We start from the raw sequence: 17,945 nt of genomic DNA on the forward strand, positions 1-17,945 counted from the left end.
TTGGAAAACTGGGAGCCTGAGGGATCCAGATGGGCCTGGGGAGGCTCTGCAGAAACATATGAAGTTACATGGCATACATAAGGGAAAATGAACCCTTTTATGTTGCTTGACCCCAGTCTTCTAAGAAAAGTCTCTGGGCTCTATTGAATGCTGCTGGTGCCATAGAATGTTTTAATGAATAATATTAATTTGATAAGTAAATAAATCACAGAGCAAATGCTATCAGATTTATCCTTCCTACCATCACAGTCTCAAAACTTGACCTTGAGAAATTGGCTCTATCCAGGAAATGTTTACATCCATCTTAAAAAAAAAAAAAAAAAAAAAAAAAAAAAAAAAAAACTTTATCTATTTATTTGTGAGCACAGAGAGAGAGAATGAGTGAGGATAGGTACGCCAGGGTCTCCTGCCACTTCAGACAAACTTCAGATGCATGCATTACTTTGTGTATCTGGCTTTATGTGGGCTCTAGGAAATCAAACCTGGGCCATCAGGCTTTGTAAGCAAGTGCCTTTAACCACTGGGCCACCTCCCCAGTCCCCTATATCATTCTTTTGTTTTCTAAATCCAAAATGAATTGGTACCAGAGAAACCTTCCTCCAGGGTAGTAGACTAAAAGATTTAACTCCCAATAGGAGCACAGGGAGCATCTAGTAAGAAGGAGCCTAGAAAGGGGGGATGAAGCCTAACCCTAAAACACTTGCTTTATTCTTTATACTTCTTGAGATGTCTAAAGTAGTCAGTAATTAGCTGAGAAAAGAAAGTTTTAAAAATTCCATGTGTATGTGCCACTTTGTGCATCTGGCTTTATGTGGGCACTGAAGAATTGAACCTGGGTCAGCAGGCTTTGTAAGCAAGTGCCTTAACCACTGAGCCATCCCTCCAGCCTGACATTCACCTTACAGAAGGAGATTTTTGTTTTCTTTCCCTAAGGCGTGGTTGGGTATTCTAGCTTAGAACATGCACCTGACTACATATCTGAGCTTTCTTTCTTTTGGTTTTTCAAAGTAGGGTTTCACTCTAGCCCCGGTGTCCTGGAATTCACTATGTCTTCTGAGGGGGACCTAAGCTCACAGTGATTCTCTTACCACTGCCTCACAAGGGCTGGGATTAAAGGCATGCGCCACCACATCAGGCTATATCTGCACTTTCCTAAGCAAAGTCTCCTTTTCAGAATAAGGAGAGACTGGCTGGTAAAAGGATGGAAGGCGTAGTGAAGCGTCGTAACCATTCTGAGTGTCATCACGCACCGTTCCACGGTGTTAAGTGAAGCTGGTATTGCGCAACCTCTGCCCTCTCTCCTCTTGCATAACTGAAACGGACCAGTAAGCCACAGCTTTCGGATGTCTCCCTGCCTCCAGCCTCTGTCAGCTGCCATTCTGTTTTGTTTCTATGAATTTGAATAGATGGCTCATGTAAGTGAAATAGTGCAATCCTTCAGTATTTTTAGAACTGGCTTATTTCCCTTCCCAGAATGTCCTAGAGGTTCACTCATGTGTGGCATGGAGTGGGATTTCCTCCATTTTTAAAAAGTGGAATGAGTTTAAAATAAAAGGGGGATGGTGTTCCGGTGCATGTACCATCCATGTTGTGTCTCCCCGTGGTCCCTCTGAGGGACAACGGGAGGTTTCTACTCTTGAGCTACTGTGAATGAGACCACTCTGAGCCCAGGTGTGCCAATATCTCTGAGATCCAGCTGTCGATTTTTTATTTATTGATTTATTTTTACATCACTACGCAGAACTTGTGTACCCAGCTTACATGGGTACTAGGGAATCGAACCTGGGTCCTTATGCTCTGCAAGCAAGCACCTTAACAGCTCAGCCATCTTTCCTGCCCAGCCCTTGCATCTTTGTGTGTTGGCACTTACTCTGATTGTAGAATTAGCAGAAGAGTCATAGCTGCATTATAGATAAGGTAGTGTTTGCAACTGAAAATCACATTTAGTGACCCCCCCCCAACCCTTGCTTTCTCATCCTAGGTAATCCTGTCTTTAAACAGTTATTTATAAGTGGATCTTTGACTCTGTTTTCTGATTCAAAGGGCGGTAAATTGTTTCTAGCAATACCATGGTTATTAGGAAAGAAAATTTGATTTCAGGAACTATCATATCTCCTTAGAGGTGACCATCCAACCTTCCTGAAACATGGGACCAGGCAGGATGCAAAGGAGTATTGTGACTGGCTGGATTTTATATAATATGGACAATTCTGTGGGACAAGATAATTAACAGTCTGGTGGTGGTTAGCTTATATGGCTTACTGAGTCTCCCAATAGGTTAACCAATCCCTTTATAAATAAGTAAATTACATATAGACTCTGTCTTCCAGAGAGAAAGAGAGATCCCTCTATTACCCATGTACACTAATCTTTAGATTCAGCTCCTCAGCCTAGTTGCTTTTAGAAACAATCCTTCCAGATTCTTCTCTCCTTGTGTTCTCCCCACACATTACTGACTCTGACAGGTCTGACTTGGTAGGGTTTGAAGACTGCAGTGAATTAAGTCAGGAATCCAGTTTGTGGTTTCATCATTTTGATCATTACTTCAAAATAATGATGCTAAAAACTAATTATGGCTGGATATTTTTTATGCCATTTCAGGTATAAAGAGTTGAAATTTGATCTCATATAGATAGCTGCCTATTTGAATAAAAGAATATTAGGATATCACTCAGATCCTTTAACAGGGTTAAAAATACTATTGTGCCCAAATGCTAAATGCCATGTACATATTTCTACAGAAAAAGGAAACTTTTTAAGTATTAATTTAATTTTTATGTATTTTTTTCTTTGCCCTATCCTTTTGTTTTTTGTTTTGGTTTTTCGAGGTAGGCCCTCATTCTATAGCCCAGGCTGACTTGGAATTCACTATGTCTTCTCAGGGTAACCTTGAACTCACAGCGATCCTGCTACCTCTGCCTCCCGGCTGCCCTGTCGCTTTCTGAGGAGAAGAGACCACCGGCAGGCAAGGCGCTGGGTTCTCTCTGCTCTGGTGTCTGAACTGAGGTGTGGGTCTTCTCATCCAGGCGCCCAAGGACATAGGACCAGGCATGAGGACCCTGCCACCTTAAAGACCCACCGTATTCTTTGTAAATTTTCAGTGCTTGGGGGATTTTAGGCATCCAAAGAATTATAGAAGTGGGAGAGGAATAACCTACCTTCAACTACAAAGGACGTGGGCATCTGAGAGGTTGGTTCTGTTTATGTGTAACACCAGACATGGATCTTTGGCTCTGTTTTCTGATTCAAAGGGCGGTAAATTGTTTTACCTCCCTGGTAATAAACAGCTCTGAGCAGAGCGTCCCAAAGCCGTGGCTGGGAAATACCCGCTTCTAAGTACAATTGTTTGGGCACACCAAATTTTGAAAGAAGCTGAGCGTGGTGGTGCACGCCTTTAACTCCAGCACTTGGGAGGCACAGGTAGGAGGATGGCAGAGAGTTTGAGGTCACCCGGAGACTACATAGTGAATTCCAGGTCAGCCTGAGCTAGAGCAAGACGTTTCCTCAAAGAACAGACAACAACAACAAAATTCTTTAAAGACAGCAACACTCAAAGGCAGCAAAAGGATCTTTCAAGAGTGTCCCCACTTCTTTTTAATTTTAATTTTTTTTGTTTGTTTATCTATTTATTTGAGAGCAACAGAGAGAGAAAGAGGGAGAGAGGTAGAGAAAGAGAGAGAATGGGCGTGCCAGGGCCTCCAGCCACTGCAAACGAACTCCAGACGCGTGCGCCCCCTTGTGCATCTGGCTAACGTGGGACCTGGGGAACCGAGCCTCGAACCGGGGTCCTTAGGCTTCACAGGCAAGCGCTTAACCGCTAAGCCACCTCTCCAGCCCCAGTGTCCCCATTTCTGAAAGCACTGGATGCTATGCCCTCCTAGAAAGTGCTGACTCCACGTTTGGGAACTGTTGACCAATCTAGAAATGTTGCTGTGAACTATAGGCAGCCATTCACTGTTTTGCCCACCTGGCAGAGGAGGCGTATACAAGCCAGGGCTTTTCCTCACCCCCTTTCTGAATCTTTGATTAGGACATTGAAGAGCACTCAACCCTTGGGATCACGGGGCCGAGGTGGCCCATGGGGACTGTGGAGTTGAGGTTTAGATTAGTGGAGCCAAGGGGACTTTGGTAGACCGTAAAGAAAGCCTGCGTGGTACTTCTCACAAGTTCTTAAGTTACCCACATTGAAAGGACTAAATATGCGTTGAAAGCCACCAGTGGAAAATATATCATTACAGTATTTCAATCCAGAAATTTCAATAGGTTCTGGGATTTATTTTTCTCTAATAATAACCCACTTTTGTCCCCCATCAACAAAGTGAGGTGCTTTGTCACGTGGGTGTGGGCTGAGGTATCGTCTTCCTTTCTGTCGCCTTGCCAACAAAGAAAGTGTAGTTTCTTCACTTGACAAGATGCTGGGTCAGTTTCTCAGAAGCCTGGCCGGGCCGTGTTGGAGAAAAGGGACTTTTTAGAGGAAAAAGATAAAAATCTTCCAACATCACTGTGGCTGACTCTTCAATCCAAAAACACAGGTTGGTGGCCAAACAGGAGCAAAATGACCTATTTGCTCAGCCATTTTCAGAAGAATGGAAAGTGCTCGAAGGTTTTCACAACTGTGAGGCACTTCCAGATGGAGCGGTGGTGGAGCCAGGTAGGGTAGCGAGGCCCATGTGAGCACGGCCACTAGCTGGCATGCCCCTGGCACTGTTGTAAGCCTCGATGCATACGAACCCACTTCTTGCGCGTCAAGAGACACACACAGAGGTCACGTTCAAGCACACTCTGTCGTCAGCCATCAACGTGCCCCGCCTCTCAGACTTGAGTCTGTGCACCTCTGCCTGTTGACTGCTAGACCATTTTCTTTCACTAAGTCTGTTCCCTCACCTATGAGGTGAAATAAATGACAGAACTGGCGGCTGGAGAGATTGCTTAGTGGTTAAGGCACTTGCCTGCAAAGTCTAAGGACCAGGATTCAATTCCCCAGGACTCATGTAAAGCCAAATGCACAAAGTGGCCCATGCATCTGACGTTTGTTTACAGTGACAGAAGGCCCTGGTGCATCCATTCTCTCCCTCTCTCGCTCTCTCTCTTTCTCTCTCTCTCTCTCTCTTTCTCAAATAAATAAATAAAATATACTCTAAAAACAAAAAGAAATGAGGGCTGGAGAGATGAGGTTTGATTCCTCACATCCCACGTAAGCCAGATGCACATGGTGGTGCAGGCATCTGGAGTTGGTTTGCAGTGGCTAGAGGCCCTGGTGTGCCCATTCTCTCTCTCTCTCTCATAAATAAATAAAAATAATTTTAAAAAGAAAGAAAAGCTGGGCAAGGTGGCACACGCCTTTAATCCCAGCACTTGGGAGGCTGAGGTAGGAGGATCGCCGTGAGTTTGAGGCCACCCTGAGACTGCATAGTGAATTCCAGGTCAGCCTGGGCTAGAGTGAGACCCTGTCACGCAATATGAAAAAAGAAAAGAAAAGACAGAGAGAGAGAAAGGAAAGAAGGAAGGAAGGAGGGAAGAAAGGGGAAGGAAGAAAACCCAACTGCCTGCCAGGAGTCGTGGCTGGTGGCACCCACCTTAAATCCCAGCACTTGGGAGGCGTGGGTAGGAGGGTCACTGTGAGTTCAAGGCCAGCCTGGGACTACAGAGTGAGTTCTGGAGTTCCAGGACGACCTGGGCTAGTGTGAGACCCTTTGAGAAAAAGAAAACTCAGCCACCACACTGTTGGTAGTTTACCTCTGACCTGTCCAGGTTTCCACTGTTTTTTCCTTTTCTGGTAGATAAGGCTACCTGCCAACATCACAGGAAATGCACATTTAGTGCAATGAACTGCCAGTAGGAGGTCGTTCCTAGGGATTTCAGCCAGCATTGAGGCCAAGGATATTTACAACAGAGTCACGGGGTTTTTTTTAAAAAAACATTTTTTTAATTTATTTATTTGAGAGAGAGGGAGAGAAGGAGAGAGAGAAAATGAATGGGTGCACCAGGGCCTCCACCCACTGCAAACTCCAGACACATGCACCACCCTGTACATATGGCTTACATGGGCCCCAGGGAATTGAACCTAACTTAGGCTTTGAAGTCATGCGCCTTAACTGCTAAGCCATCTCTTCAGCTCAGAGCCACAAAAGAAAGTGTGTGAAAGAAGATATATATTTGGGAATATGGTTATTGGTCCTTGGGCCAAATACTATAATTAAGACGTCTCACTTATGTTTTGCTTTTTGTTGTTGTTGTATGTGGGGTGTGTGTGTGTGTGTGTGTGTGTGTGTGTGTGTGTGTGTATGTATACACATGTTCACATAGGGACAGAAACATGTATGGAGACAAGAGAACAAACCTGAGGTGCCATCCACCTCCTCGGAGGCAGGCTTTCTCACTGACCTGGAGTTCACTAATTAGGCTAGATTGGCTGGCCAGTGAGCCCCAGGAATCCATTGTGTGTGCCTCTCCAACGCTGGGATGAGAGGTGTATGGACAAAACCAGCATTGACTGTGCAGTCCAGGGTTCAAGCTTGGCTCCCTTGCTCGTGAGGTGAGCATTTGGTCAACTGAGCGTAGCTCCTGCTATGATATTGGGCTAAGCATTATCTTCCAATATCAGCCCAGAACGTGTGTGTGTGTGTGTGTGTGTGTGTGTGTGTGTGTGTGTGAGATACTACCGTATGAATTTGATATTTCAATAAGAAAACTTTTAGAGAAAAAAAGCAAACATATAGCTTGACTAGTGTTGATTTTTAGTGTTGATTCATTTCTTTGTTTTGGGGTTTTTTTTGAGAACAAATTCTTTATTGATTCTACATTAAATTACATTCTTCACATTCTTAACAGCTTATGGGTAGATACTTGTTTCGTTCTCTATACTTTCAATAGCTCATTTTTGTGATTAAAACAAAACAAATACCATCAAAAGTCATGCATTTCTAATTTAGGGCCTATGGGAATTATAAGTCATGTGACCAGATTATCTTTCTCAGATTGTTCAGTGGACTTCCCTTCTAATCTTGATGCATGCAATAGCCTTTCAGCTACCAGCTCTGTCTTTTCATTCAAAGCCCAAAGAGAGAAGATGGAAGTAATATGCATTTCCTTTGAAAGTGGCTGTAATTCCAGTTATTCGGAAAGCTGAGACAGGAAAGTCGCAAGGTAAAGGCCTGCCTGAGCTACAGAGAGGCGAACCACAGCCAAAGAGCTAAGTTTTACACTGGGCTGTTGTCATTGTGAGTGTGACTGCCAGAAGCTTTCTCAGATAGTGTATTCCAGCGGCATCTTTGATGGAAAAAAAATCCCTCTGATGTAAAAAGGCTAAAAAAATTTATAGTTTGTGACATAATTTTCACGAGTGAATTTTGTTTATGTTTGTTTGTTTTTTCTAGATAGGGTCTGTAGCCCAGGCTGACCTGGAATTAACGATGTAAATCTAACACTGGCCTCGAACTCACAGTGATCCTCCTACCTTGGCCTCCCAAGTACTGGGAGCAAAGGAGTGTGCCACCACGCCCCAGCAGGACTTTTGATCAGTTATAATTGTTCTATCTTTAAAACTCTAAAATTTAGAGTAATTCAACCCATTATGATGAAGACAACTTGGAGTTGTATTTATCTTGAAAACAAACTGGTCACCCTGTAAGAAACTTTCTCCACTAATAACTGTGGAGTTTTCAACATAAAATAAAATAGAAGCTATGTCTGTATGAGCCCAAGAGTTCAAGGTCAGACCATATTGTAAGATGATGGCAAAAGGAAGAAAAAGACAGACAGAAGGAAAGAAAGCCAGCCAGCCTGAGTAGCGTAGTCGCCTGTGGTCCTAGCTACTGAGGAGGCTAAAGGCAGGAAGATAGCAAGGTCAGGGTCTCCCTATGCTAAAACGTGAGCTCAAGGCCAGCTTGGGCATGTTAATGAGAACCTGTCTCAGAATAAAAACATTTTAAGAGGGGCTGGAGGTATGTAGCTCCGTGGCAGGAGGGACAGAAAAGAGGGCGAAGGTAGGGAAGGTGTGGGCAGTTTTGCATTTGCCTCCCGTTTTCTCTTATTTTAAAGGAAGGGAAAGAGAACGGGCACATCAAGGCCTCCAACCGCTGAAAACGAACTCCAGGTGCATGTGTGACCTTGTGCATCTGGCTTACGTGGGTCCTGGAGAATGGAACCTGGGTCCCTTAGCTTTGCAGGCCTTAACCACTAAGCCATCTTTCTAGCCCATAGTGACTTTGTTGTTGTTGTTTTGTTTGTTTTTTGGGTTTGTTTTTTTTTTTAAATTGGGTCTCACTCTAGCCCAGGCTGCCCTGGAATTCACTATGTAATCTCAGGGTAGCCTTGAACTCACAGTGACCCTCCTACCTCTTCCTCCCAAGTGCTGGGATTTAAGGCATGGGCCACCACACCCAGACTTAGTTCCTTTTAAATGAAGCTTTAAAATCCTGTTGCAGCTACTAGAGATCTTCCCAGCTTCCCAGGGGCCCTGGACCCCACAGGCCAGAGCTGTGATGAGCACCTTTTTGGGTTCCAAGCCCAAGACCTTCCCAAAATGTTCCTCTGAGAGCATAGTTTTTAAAAACCCAGGCTATTGGCTATCTTACTTTTTCCATTGCATTTCTAGGACTAAAATGACCTCACTTGGGAAATTTAAAATTAATATGCCTCCATCAAGGGAAGCCAGCCAAGGGGTCATAAGTATACCTAAATAAATACGCAGTGCAGGTTGTCAATTCAGAATTGTAATTCCTTGACATAAATACATGTTACCAAAAATCGAGTGCCCAGGTGTTAAGATAGCTCCAGAAAAGGCATACTGAACCAAAGGCAGAACAAAATGGGAAGAACTTGAAATGTTTTATGAATTTCCTCTCTTGAAGAACCATAACAAATCTGGCGTATTAGCACGGATCTCAAATAAAGCAAACCTTATTAAATGAACACTGTAAGCCCTGGGAGGGAGGGCAGGAATTACCCAAACACACAAGAAACACAGTCAGGAGCTGGAGAACACTTAACCCAGCAGGCTTCGGGGGGCGGGGGGGGGCGGCAATGCCTTGCTCTATGGTGTGTGTTTATCGCTACAGTCCGTGGTTCACTGCGCGCCATCTCCAATGGTTGAGCTGGGAAGAGGCAAACAGTGTGGGCGCTCACGGTCAGCACACCTCTGTACCCGGATGTGAGGAGAAATGGCAGACAGCTCTCTTGGTTCGGTGGCCATGCTGGGCTGACCACTTGTGAGGTGACTGGCGGTATGACCTTGGACAAGTCACTTCCCTTCTCTGGGTCTTGGTTTCCTCCTTTGCAAAGGGTCATATCAAGCTTCCTTTCACCCCTCACCCTCCAGAGCTCTAGAAGGTGGTGCCTCCTGCTTTCTGACATATCCAAATGCCTTGCTGGAAAACCAAGTTAGCACTGCGACGCATCCAAACGCGCCTCCAATTCCATCTACTGAGCATAAGGCTTGGAAAGGAGTGGTTCTCCCTTTTGCCTCTTTGGATGTGCAGCCAATGGGGAACCATACATCTTTTTACACCTCTCTTGCTAGATGTGAGACCCAGGAAAAGCATGGATGATCCAGGGTGTTCTTGCTCTCCTGGGGTGGGAGTCGGCCTCCAGCGTGCCCAACCCTTGCAGCAGGGCGCCCATCCTCCCTCCCCTCGCCCCAGCAATGCAGGCTCGTTGACAGGAGCCTATTTGATTTGTAGCGTTCATTTTAATTAATTTATTTATTTATTTTACTACTTAAAAGCCATCTACAAGAGTGGGAGCTATCAATGTAAAATGGAAGGAGGCTGCTATGTTTTTTTTTTTTTCCTGAAAGGTGGCACGCCTTTCAGCAAAGATAAAAAGGCATGTTGCGCAAGGCTTGCTGGCAGAGACGGGAGCCAGCGCCCGTTCGCCTCTTGTCACAGCCAAAGCAAAATGCCGCCTCTGCCTAGAAGCCACACTCCTCTTTCGTGTTCCAGCCACACATCCGTCATGGACGCTGAGCTCACCATGAGGTCATTAGGGTTGTCTGAAGGTCACTTTTGAGCCTCCAAAAGCCAATGACAAAGGGAGGTTTCTCCAGGCTCAAATAGGGCGTTTGGAGCCCGTGGGTTGCATGTCCGACACAGCGAGAGGATGTGGAATTTGAGGCCTGGGTAAGCTCAGGAGGCCCCCAGTGCTAAGGCAAGACTACACACCTACCCATGACGCAGTGGTAGCCTTCTCCCACAGGGCCCCTTATGAACAAACCCAGATGCGGTAGCATCCATCTCTGTACAATCCCAAGGCAGGAGGTGCCAAAACGCCCTCCCCGCCAACATGCACGACCAAAAAGAAAAAAAAAAAGTTCCAGTAAAATGTTCTCACCCCTAGAGGGGAAAACCTGTCCATTCTGGAAGCAGTTTGACCCTGACAATCGGCCGCCTCTGAGTGAACTACACATCTCATCAAGAAAATCCCCCACCCTGCCTGCTGACTGGGGAGGGACAGTTTTCTCCTCCATGATCTTTAAAAGAGCAGAAGCTGGCTGCGAGGCTGCTTCAGTTGGGGTAGCTTGGTCTCTGTGACGGCTGGGCTCCAAGCAGAACCACAGTTGGCTCCCATGAGGAAGGAGCCTAGACAGGAGAGATGCAAAGAGGGCTTCTGTACCCATGGCTGAGACTGTGTCATTGCTTGCAAGGTGAAACTTGGCAGTTCTACCTTGCAAGTAAAAAACCCAAATTAATTTTTTTTTTTAAGAAATTAAGTCAGAAACAAGGCTTGGGAAAAACTGTGAGTGTTAGGCATAAACTGAGTTTGGAGGATCGTTAGGTGAGAAAGGGTGGAGTTACCATTGGAAACATGTTTTTATTTATGCTTTTCGAATCCCCACTGGTGTGCGATGTGTGTGTGTGTGTGTGAGAGAGAAAGAGAGAGAGAGAGAGTGAATGTGGATTGGTTAGTGTGAGACTATGCATCGTCTTAATTCTCTAACCCACTCTCTCTTTTTATTTTGCATGTTTTCTGCGCACCATTCATATAGATGACCTATAAATAAAAATACAGGTCCATCCACACCTTCTCATTTTATTTGTAAATTGTTTGGTATAGGCGGCAGAGCGTAATAAAACCTGGTGAGGTTTAAAAGATTAGATTTTTTTTTCATGCTGACACTTCATAACACTGTTCATATGTCTCCGAGTGAGATTTATGAATATATGAGCAGTGCTGCAAAATTATACTGCACCAGAGACTTCCGGCACCACAGGGGTGGCAGTCTCAAGTGACACAGCTTCAAGCATTTTTCACAGACAAGAAGCAAAATTTAACCCCCTTAAGGGGAAGTATGATTTCAACAGCTTGAAATGAGCTCATTTGTAGATTTTTTTTTCCCTCCCATATTCCATAATTTTTGGGTGTTAAGATTAAAGCAGATTGCAGAGTGAACGTGGGGCACTGAAGCTGCCCGCTACAGTTTGGCCCTTAACGAGAAATCCTCGTTCATTGTCTGCCTCCGGGACGCCCCAGTTGGGCAAATGAAAGTAAATGCCCACCCACAATTCCCCGGGCCTGAATCCATCTGATTCTCAGAGCTGGTCACATGGAGACCAGTGTTTTTATAAGATAAGTGGACGTGTAGACCAAGTAGCGCAGTGGAGAGCCCCCATCTCTCTGAGCCCTACAGATGACAGCATTAGGCAAGAAGCAATGCCTCGAATCTCAACCAAGTAAAAGTCCCCAGTTCCAGTGAGAATCAGCAAAGCAAAAGATGGTCTCCCGGAATGGACGGCGTCTGCAGAGTCCACCGTCAAGCAGGCCCAGGTCGAATTCCCCATCCATGTCGCTCTCATTGAAACCACTCCAGCACCTACAGTCTTTGTGTGAATTAGTGTTGAGGGTCTCAGAGTCACTTGAACTATGGTATTTCCTCCTAAAACAAAACGATTGCTCAAATCCAGCTTACTCCCTCCCTGCCCCATAACCTCTGCATGATGCGCTGGCTGGAGAACTTCTGTCTGTTTTGCAGCAATGGTACAACAGCTCCATGAATGTCATCTGTACGTGGCTGACGGACCGCATGGACCTCCAGCTTCACATTCATCAGTTGAAAACACTAATCAGGATGGTAAAGGTAAAAGAGAAAGACAGCATTACTCCTAGCTGACAACTTACATCTCGTTGGCATGCTGTAGAACTTCCTTCGCACAGAGAATTCATTTTTTGGTTTTTTTTTTTCTTTATTAGCATGTATGGGGGGAGTGCGCTCACACGAACCAGGGACCCTTGATATCAGATGCTTGCGCCACATTTTGTGCCTGGCTTTTATGTTGGTGCTGGGGAAATGAAATTGGGCCAGCAGGCTTTGCAAGCAAATGCATTTATCCAATGAGCCATCTCCCCAGCCTTAGAACAAGGAATATTTGATTATTAAAAGAGTCTTTTTTAAAAACAGTATTTTATGGAAGGAAGTCGTACAAAATCCCATGGTGATGCCTGGTTAATTTCTTACTCAGACATCAAAAGAAACTTTAATTTAGAGAAGAATGTGATATCTTTATCCATATAAAAAATATTTTGTGTTTCCCATGCAAAGATACTGCAAAGACCTTTGTATCTGCACATGACAGTTTTAAAAGCTGGCTTTGGGTGCCATTGTGATAATCACATAAATTACCGATTTCATTTATGGTTTAATTAAATAAAATTTTGCCACAATTAAATTAATGGAAATATTTACCTCTAGTGATTTCTAAATCTGTCCTGTGATCATTATCAGAATGCAAATCAATATTGTTCTCATTGTTAATTGAAGTAGTTCCTCTTACAATGCGTGTATACAGTCAAATGTTCAGGATTACAAAGGTGAGATCACATACCCTGAAAGTAGCTTTTTTCCCCCCCTGTTCTTATGTGTGCGCCATGGACTAATGATAATTATTTCAGCGTGAAATCTCAGTGGTTTACATGAAATAATAAGCTCACAGAAGGGGGTAAATACGTTTTTGATCATTTCAGTTTCTATTTGATGCTTTGCCATAGAGGCTTTTAAAACATTCATGTGCAAAATTCCCATTCTGAGCACAAAATCTCCATTAAAATGTTTTAACAATAAACAACATAGCTGAATTTTTATTTAACAGTGCCAAAAAAACCCTCCCCCACCCTGTTTCCTGGTTTCCTTTGGATTAGTCCCATCCCCTTTAAGATGCTCCATTACTCCCATCCCCTTTAAGATGCTCCATTACCCCAGTGCTGACTTAAACCCAATTACTGTTCCAGAGCATGTAATTAAAGAGTTATTGTCATCTGCATTTGATCTTACAAAGCTTCCATCCAGGAAAGGTTATGGACAGAGTGTAACTGCAGCTCTTATAAAGGACACATAGCCCTCAAACTCGAACTCAGCCTAATTTGCCTGTTTCCTTCAGTTCCTCAAGGCAAGCACACTAGCCAGTACCTGACCCTTTGAATTCATCTTCTAGATGCAAAAATACTCTTTTCTTAAGGGATGCACACTGTTTGACTCTTATTGAAAAGAAAACATAATCTTAGTATGTTTAACTTATCTCTCCCTATGTACAGGTCTGTGTTGAAAACTATCAATATTTCATTAAGATAAAAACATAAGTCAGAGAGGTTTGCCCAATCACAAATACACACAGAGACATGAGTCACAGAGAGAGCATACCGAAATGTCGCTGCGAAAGGAATCCTTTCACTTTCACCAAAACTGGGCTTAGCTCAACTAGTACCCGACACACGAGCATGAAGCAGAATCCTCCTTCTCCATCGCAAGCACCCACTCCAGAGTCCTCCAGGGCCAAGTTCTGGAGCTTTCCTACCTCCACTCCCTCCATTCATCCATTCGGTCCTTAATTCAGTAAGGATGTAAGCACTCACCTAACATGGGATAAAGGTGAGGTGAGGGCCTCCTTGCATGTTGCCAGATGAGGGCTTCAGAGCGGAGTGGACAGAGACCCTCCCTTAGGCGGCTAGCATCGATGACTAGGGGACAGGAAGCATTGCTGTGGACGCCGTGCCGGCAACAAGCACGTTATTCCTCGTGGCCACAGAACCACTGATTGGCCAGTTCCAAAGGCCCAGGGAGTGGTCCGTGTGAGCTACCCTGTGCTTGGCCCTGACTCGGCCTCCGACCCCTCCCATCTAGTGAAGACACAAGACCTGCACGTGAACCGTGACTTAGGATGACACTGCAAGTTGTCTCTAAACCAAGTTACTTTTTTTTATTATTATTATTTTTATATGAGAGCGACAGACACAGAGAGAAAGACAGATAGAGGGAGAGAGAGCGAATGGGCGCGCCAGGGCTTCCAGCCTCTGCAAACGAACTCCAGACGCGTGCGCCCCCTTGTGCATCTGGCTAACGTGGGACCTGGGGAACCGAGCCTCGAACCGGGGTCCTTAGGCTTCACAGGCAAGCGCTTAGCCGCTAAGCCATCTCTCCAGCCCAAAACCAAGTTACTTTTTTTTTTTAATTTTTATTTATTTATTTGGGAGCAACAGACACAGAGAGAAAGACAGATGGAGAGAGAGAGAATGGGCGCGCCAGGGCCTCCAGCCTCTGCAAACGAACCAGACACGTGCGCCCCCTTGTGCATCTGGCTAACGTGGGACCTGGGGAACCGAGCCTCGAACCGGGGTCCTTAGGCTTCACAGGCAAGCGCTTAACCGCTAAGCCATCTCTCCAGCCTACCAAGTTACTTTTAAGGAAAAAAAAAAAAATGAAGATGTTATACATAATACATAGTCATCCTGAAACAGTGGTCACTCAGTGACCAAGAGGAGGCAGGGTCATCCTATCCATGCTGCCACGACTGGGCTCCACTCAGCTAAACTGCATCACTCCATCGTCACTACAACCTGTGACCCTGTAACATAGGAGATACACACTCAAAAACACAAATAGGGCTGGAGAGATTGCATAGCGGTTAAGGCACTTGCCTGCACATCCTAAGGACCCAGGTTCGATTCCCCAGAACTCAGGTAAGCCATATGCACATGGAAGAACATGTGTCTGCAGTTCGTTAGCAATGACTAGAAGCCCTGGCGTACCCATCTTCTCCCATCCCCCCCCCCCGCCTCTCCCCCCCCAAATAAATATTTTTAAAAGAATAAATGAATAAATAAAATATAAATAATGTGTCTGGGGAGATAGCTCAGCCATTAAAAGTGCTTGGTTGCAAAGCCTGCCAGCCTAGGTTCAGTTCCCCAGTACCCACATAAAGTCATGTGCGCAAAGTGGTCCATTGCATATGGAGTTTGTATGCAAGAAGCCCTGGTGTAACCATTCTTTCTCTTTCCTCTCTCTCTTTCTCCCCCTCCCTATTTCTCTCTTTCTCTCTCACATAAAATAAAATATTAAAGAAATGGAACTAACCATGGAGTGGTGTTGAAATGAGTGAACATTCTTTCTCTTGCCCCTTTAGCAGGTTTCCTGTTATCAATAGGAAAAGCAAACAGCAGAGTAAGTTTGCTGAAATTATATGCAGTGTGATGAGAAGAGCTGTAGTTAGAAAGAGTCCTTTTATTAAAAAAAAAAAATAGTACGAAACAGACAACAGCCAGATGCTTCTGGTCATAGTCAATTAACACTAAGAGATTTCTAGAAAACCAGTCCTAAGGATACCTAAGAAAATCCGAGAGAAATTGCCTGAAGGAACAAAGAGAGAATTTGTGGTACACTGATACCAGCCATTGTTCTTGAAAAAGAGCCAAATTTCTTCTCTGAGAGCATAAAGTTGTGAACAGAATAGATACAGTTCTTTCCCTCAGAGATGAGAAATGAGTCACATGCCTGCAACATATTGATGAGGCATTAACGCTCCATCTTTCCCATAATTGTTGTTGCCTGTAATAGGTTTCATATACCAACATGCATATGTCTCCCTTGCGATTAAGACAGAGGGATGTGTGTGGCTCATGCAATTCTAAAGGCCAGACTGCAACAGAAATCGCAAGACACCAAAATCATCTGACCCATGATTTCTTGTCACGGCCCCTTATACTGCTAATCATATTATGTTATTATGAACCCAAGAGATAGAACCAGACTCTCTCCCAGAAAAAGGAACCCAAACAATTATGGAACAGTTCCCTTTATGGGACTGAATAAACACAAGCTTATGTTTGCTTTGTCTCATCTAATAGTTTATCCTGTCACAATTTCTCATTTTCTGTCATTCAGTTGAGTTTCGGTCCTCAGTGCAAGTGCCATCTAAGTAGAGTGACATCTTGGTTTCTGATGCATAAAAAACGACATTTGGCTAAAAGTCAGGACTCTGACACCTGCACCTGCTTTGTGTGCTCTTGCAATATCCCTCACCGCACATCTTTTGCCTCCTTAGAAAACCTACAGAGATTTCCGATTACAAGGGGTCCTGGATTCCACCCTGAACAGCAAGACCTACGAGACCATCCGAAACCGCCTCACCGTGGAGGAGGCCACCGCGTCGGTGAGCGAGGGCGGAGGTCTGCAGGGGATCAGCATGAAGGACAGCGATGAGGAAGACGAAGAAGATGACTAGATCTTCCGTTTGGTCCAAGAGTCCATTAGGACAGAGTCCTGTAATCAATGCATGTCCGTAGTCTGTTAGTTAACCCCACTAGGGAATTTTCTGTCAGCCACCACCACGCCCATGAGATGTTTACCAATACGATTTGCCATTTTTAGCTATGTGGTTACCAAGATTAGCAAGTGACCTCCAAATCCATTGGTTTCCTGATTTCCATGTCTGTATGTTTACAAGCAATATGGAACACCATCCTTCACGACTGTTCATGGAGAAGACATAGTCCAGCTGTTGTCAGGTGTGCCCCTGCTGTCAGCAACGTGACATGACCCTTCATTCCCGAACTACATGTGCGCTGACCTGTGGGAGATGGACAAGAAGACAGCGTGCTGAGAATTCTCACTTCTCTGTCTCGTGTTTGTGGATACCAGTTACTTAAATGAGTACATAAATAAGTTAATTTAAGCACATAGATCTTCTGGGATTGGGTTTTGGTTGTGTTCTTGTGTGTTTTTTTGTTCATTTGTTTTTTGTTTTGTTTTGTGGTGGAGGGAGGCAAGACTCCAACAGCCAACCTCTGGTTTTTTCTCCTCCCCTAAAATGGAAAACAGTGGACCCCTTGTGTCCTGGTTAGCCTGTCCTTTTATTTATTCATATAATTAGCCCCAGAAGCTCTGTATCAATGGATCGATTCTCTTGATTGTCACAACAAGGAGGCAATCTATCATGACTTAGTATCAAGCACGGTTCAGACCATCTTCTGTCAGAGTTTATCCTAGTAACTGTTACATTTTGCTTTTATGTTTCAATAACTGTATGTAAAAAAAAAAAAAACCTACTTAAATGACAAGTCTAGACTATAAATCAAATGTGTTTATAACAAGATACGGATTTTCCTTCAGTAGGTTGTAACCATAATTTAAATTATTTTGTTCCACACTGATTTTTATATCTGTCATGTACATTGCACTCTGATCTGTCACTGAGCGGCCCTGGGGTCCGCTGCAGAGCTGTTTCCTTCTGTGTGAAGTCGTGGACCCATCTTGCTTTTGCCTTATATCAAGCCAACAGTTAGAAAAGTGTGGGAAACTGTGGCTTCTCAATAAATAACTACTCAAATGTCCCGAGAGCATGTGTTTGTGCTATCTTCCTGTCTCCTTTGAAAGCCACACTGAGGCACAAGAAGCAAGGAGAGAAAGAGCAGGGGCAGGGGGCAGGGGTGATTCTCATGGAATGTTCGCGACACTGTTGGAGGGCTCTTCGCAGATGCTACTGGCCGTCCATGAGAGACTGCCTAGAATTCCACTAATTCAGGATCTGCGGGCATTTGGACATGTTGGGCAGATTATGCTTGTATTATAGGATAAATAAGGGTTTGCTAAGCAAGTGAGTGGTGTAAACGAGAGAAATGTTTCTCCTGTATGAAGAGAAGGCCAACAAACTGTTTTTAAGCACCACTTTAACAGCAGTGTT

The 17,945-nt window shown here is 44.5% G+C and overlaps 1 protein-coding gene across 9 annotated transcripts in view; it reads left to right on the top strand.

The window, feature by feature from the left end:
* Cadps (calcium dependent secretion activator) overlaps nucleotides 1–17,601 on the top strand; it is a 506,710-nt gene extending 489,109 nt beyond the window's left edge. For all 9 annotated transcript variants that reach the window (XM_045135763.1, XM_045135769.1, XM_045135761.1 and 6 more), the window contains 2 exons: nucleotides 11,969–12,073; nucleotides 16,308–17,601. In XM_045135763.1, the coding sequence (XP_044991698.1) occupies nucleotides 11,969–12,073; nucleotides 16,308–16,487 (285 nt within the window). In that variant the 3' untranslated portion in view covers nucleotides 16,488–17,601. The remainder of the gene's footprint in view (nucleotides 1–11,968; nucleotides 12,074–16,307) is intronic.
* The last annotated feature ends 344 nt before the right edge of the window (nucleotides 17,602–17,945 follow it).

This window comes from Jaculus jaculus, chromosome 16 (genome assembly GCF_020740685.1).
Source record: "Jaculus jaculus isolate mJacJac1 chromosome 16, mJacJac1.mat.Y.cur, whole genome shotgun sequence".
Classification (NCBI taxonomy): Eukaryota; Metazoa; Chordata; class Mammalia; order Rodentia; family Dipodidae; genus Jaculus; species Jaculus jaculus.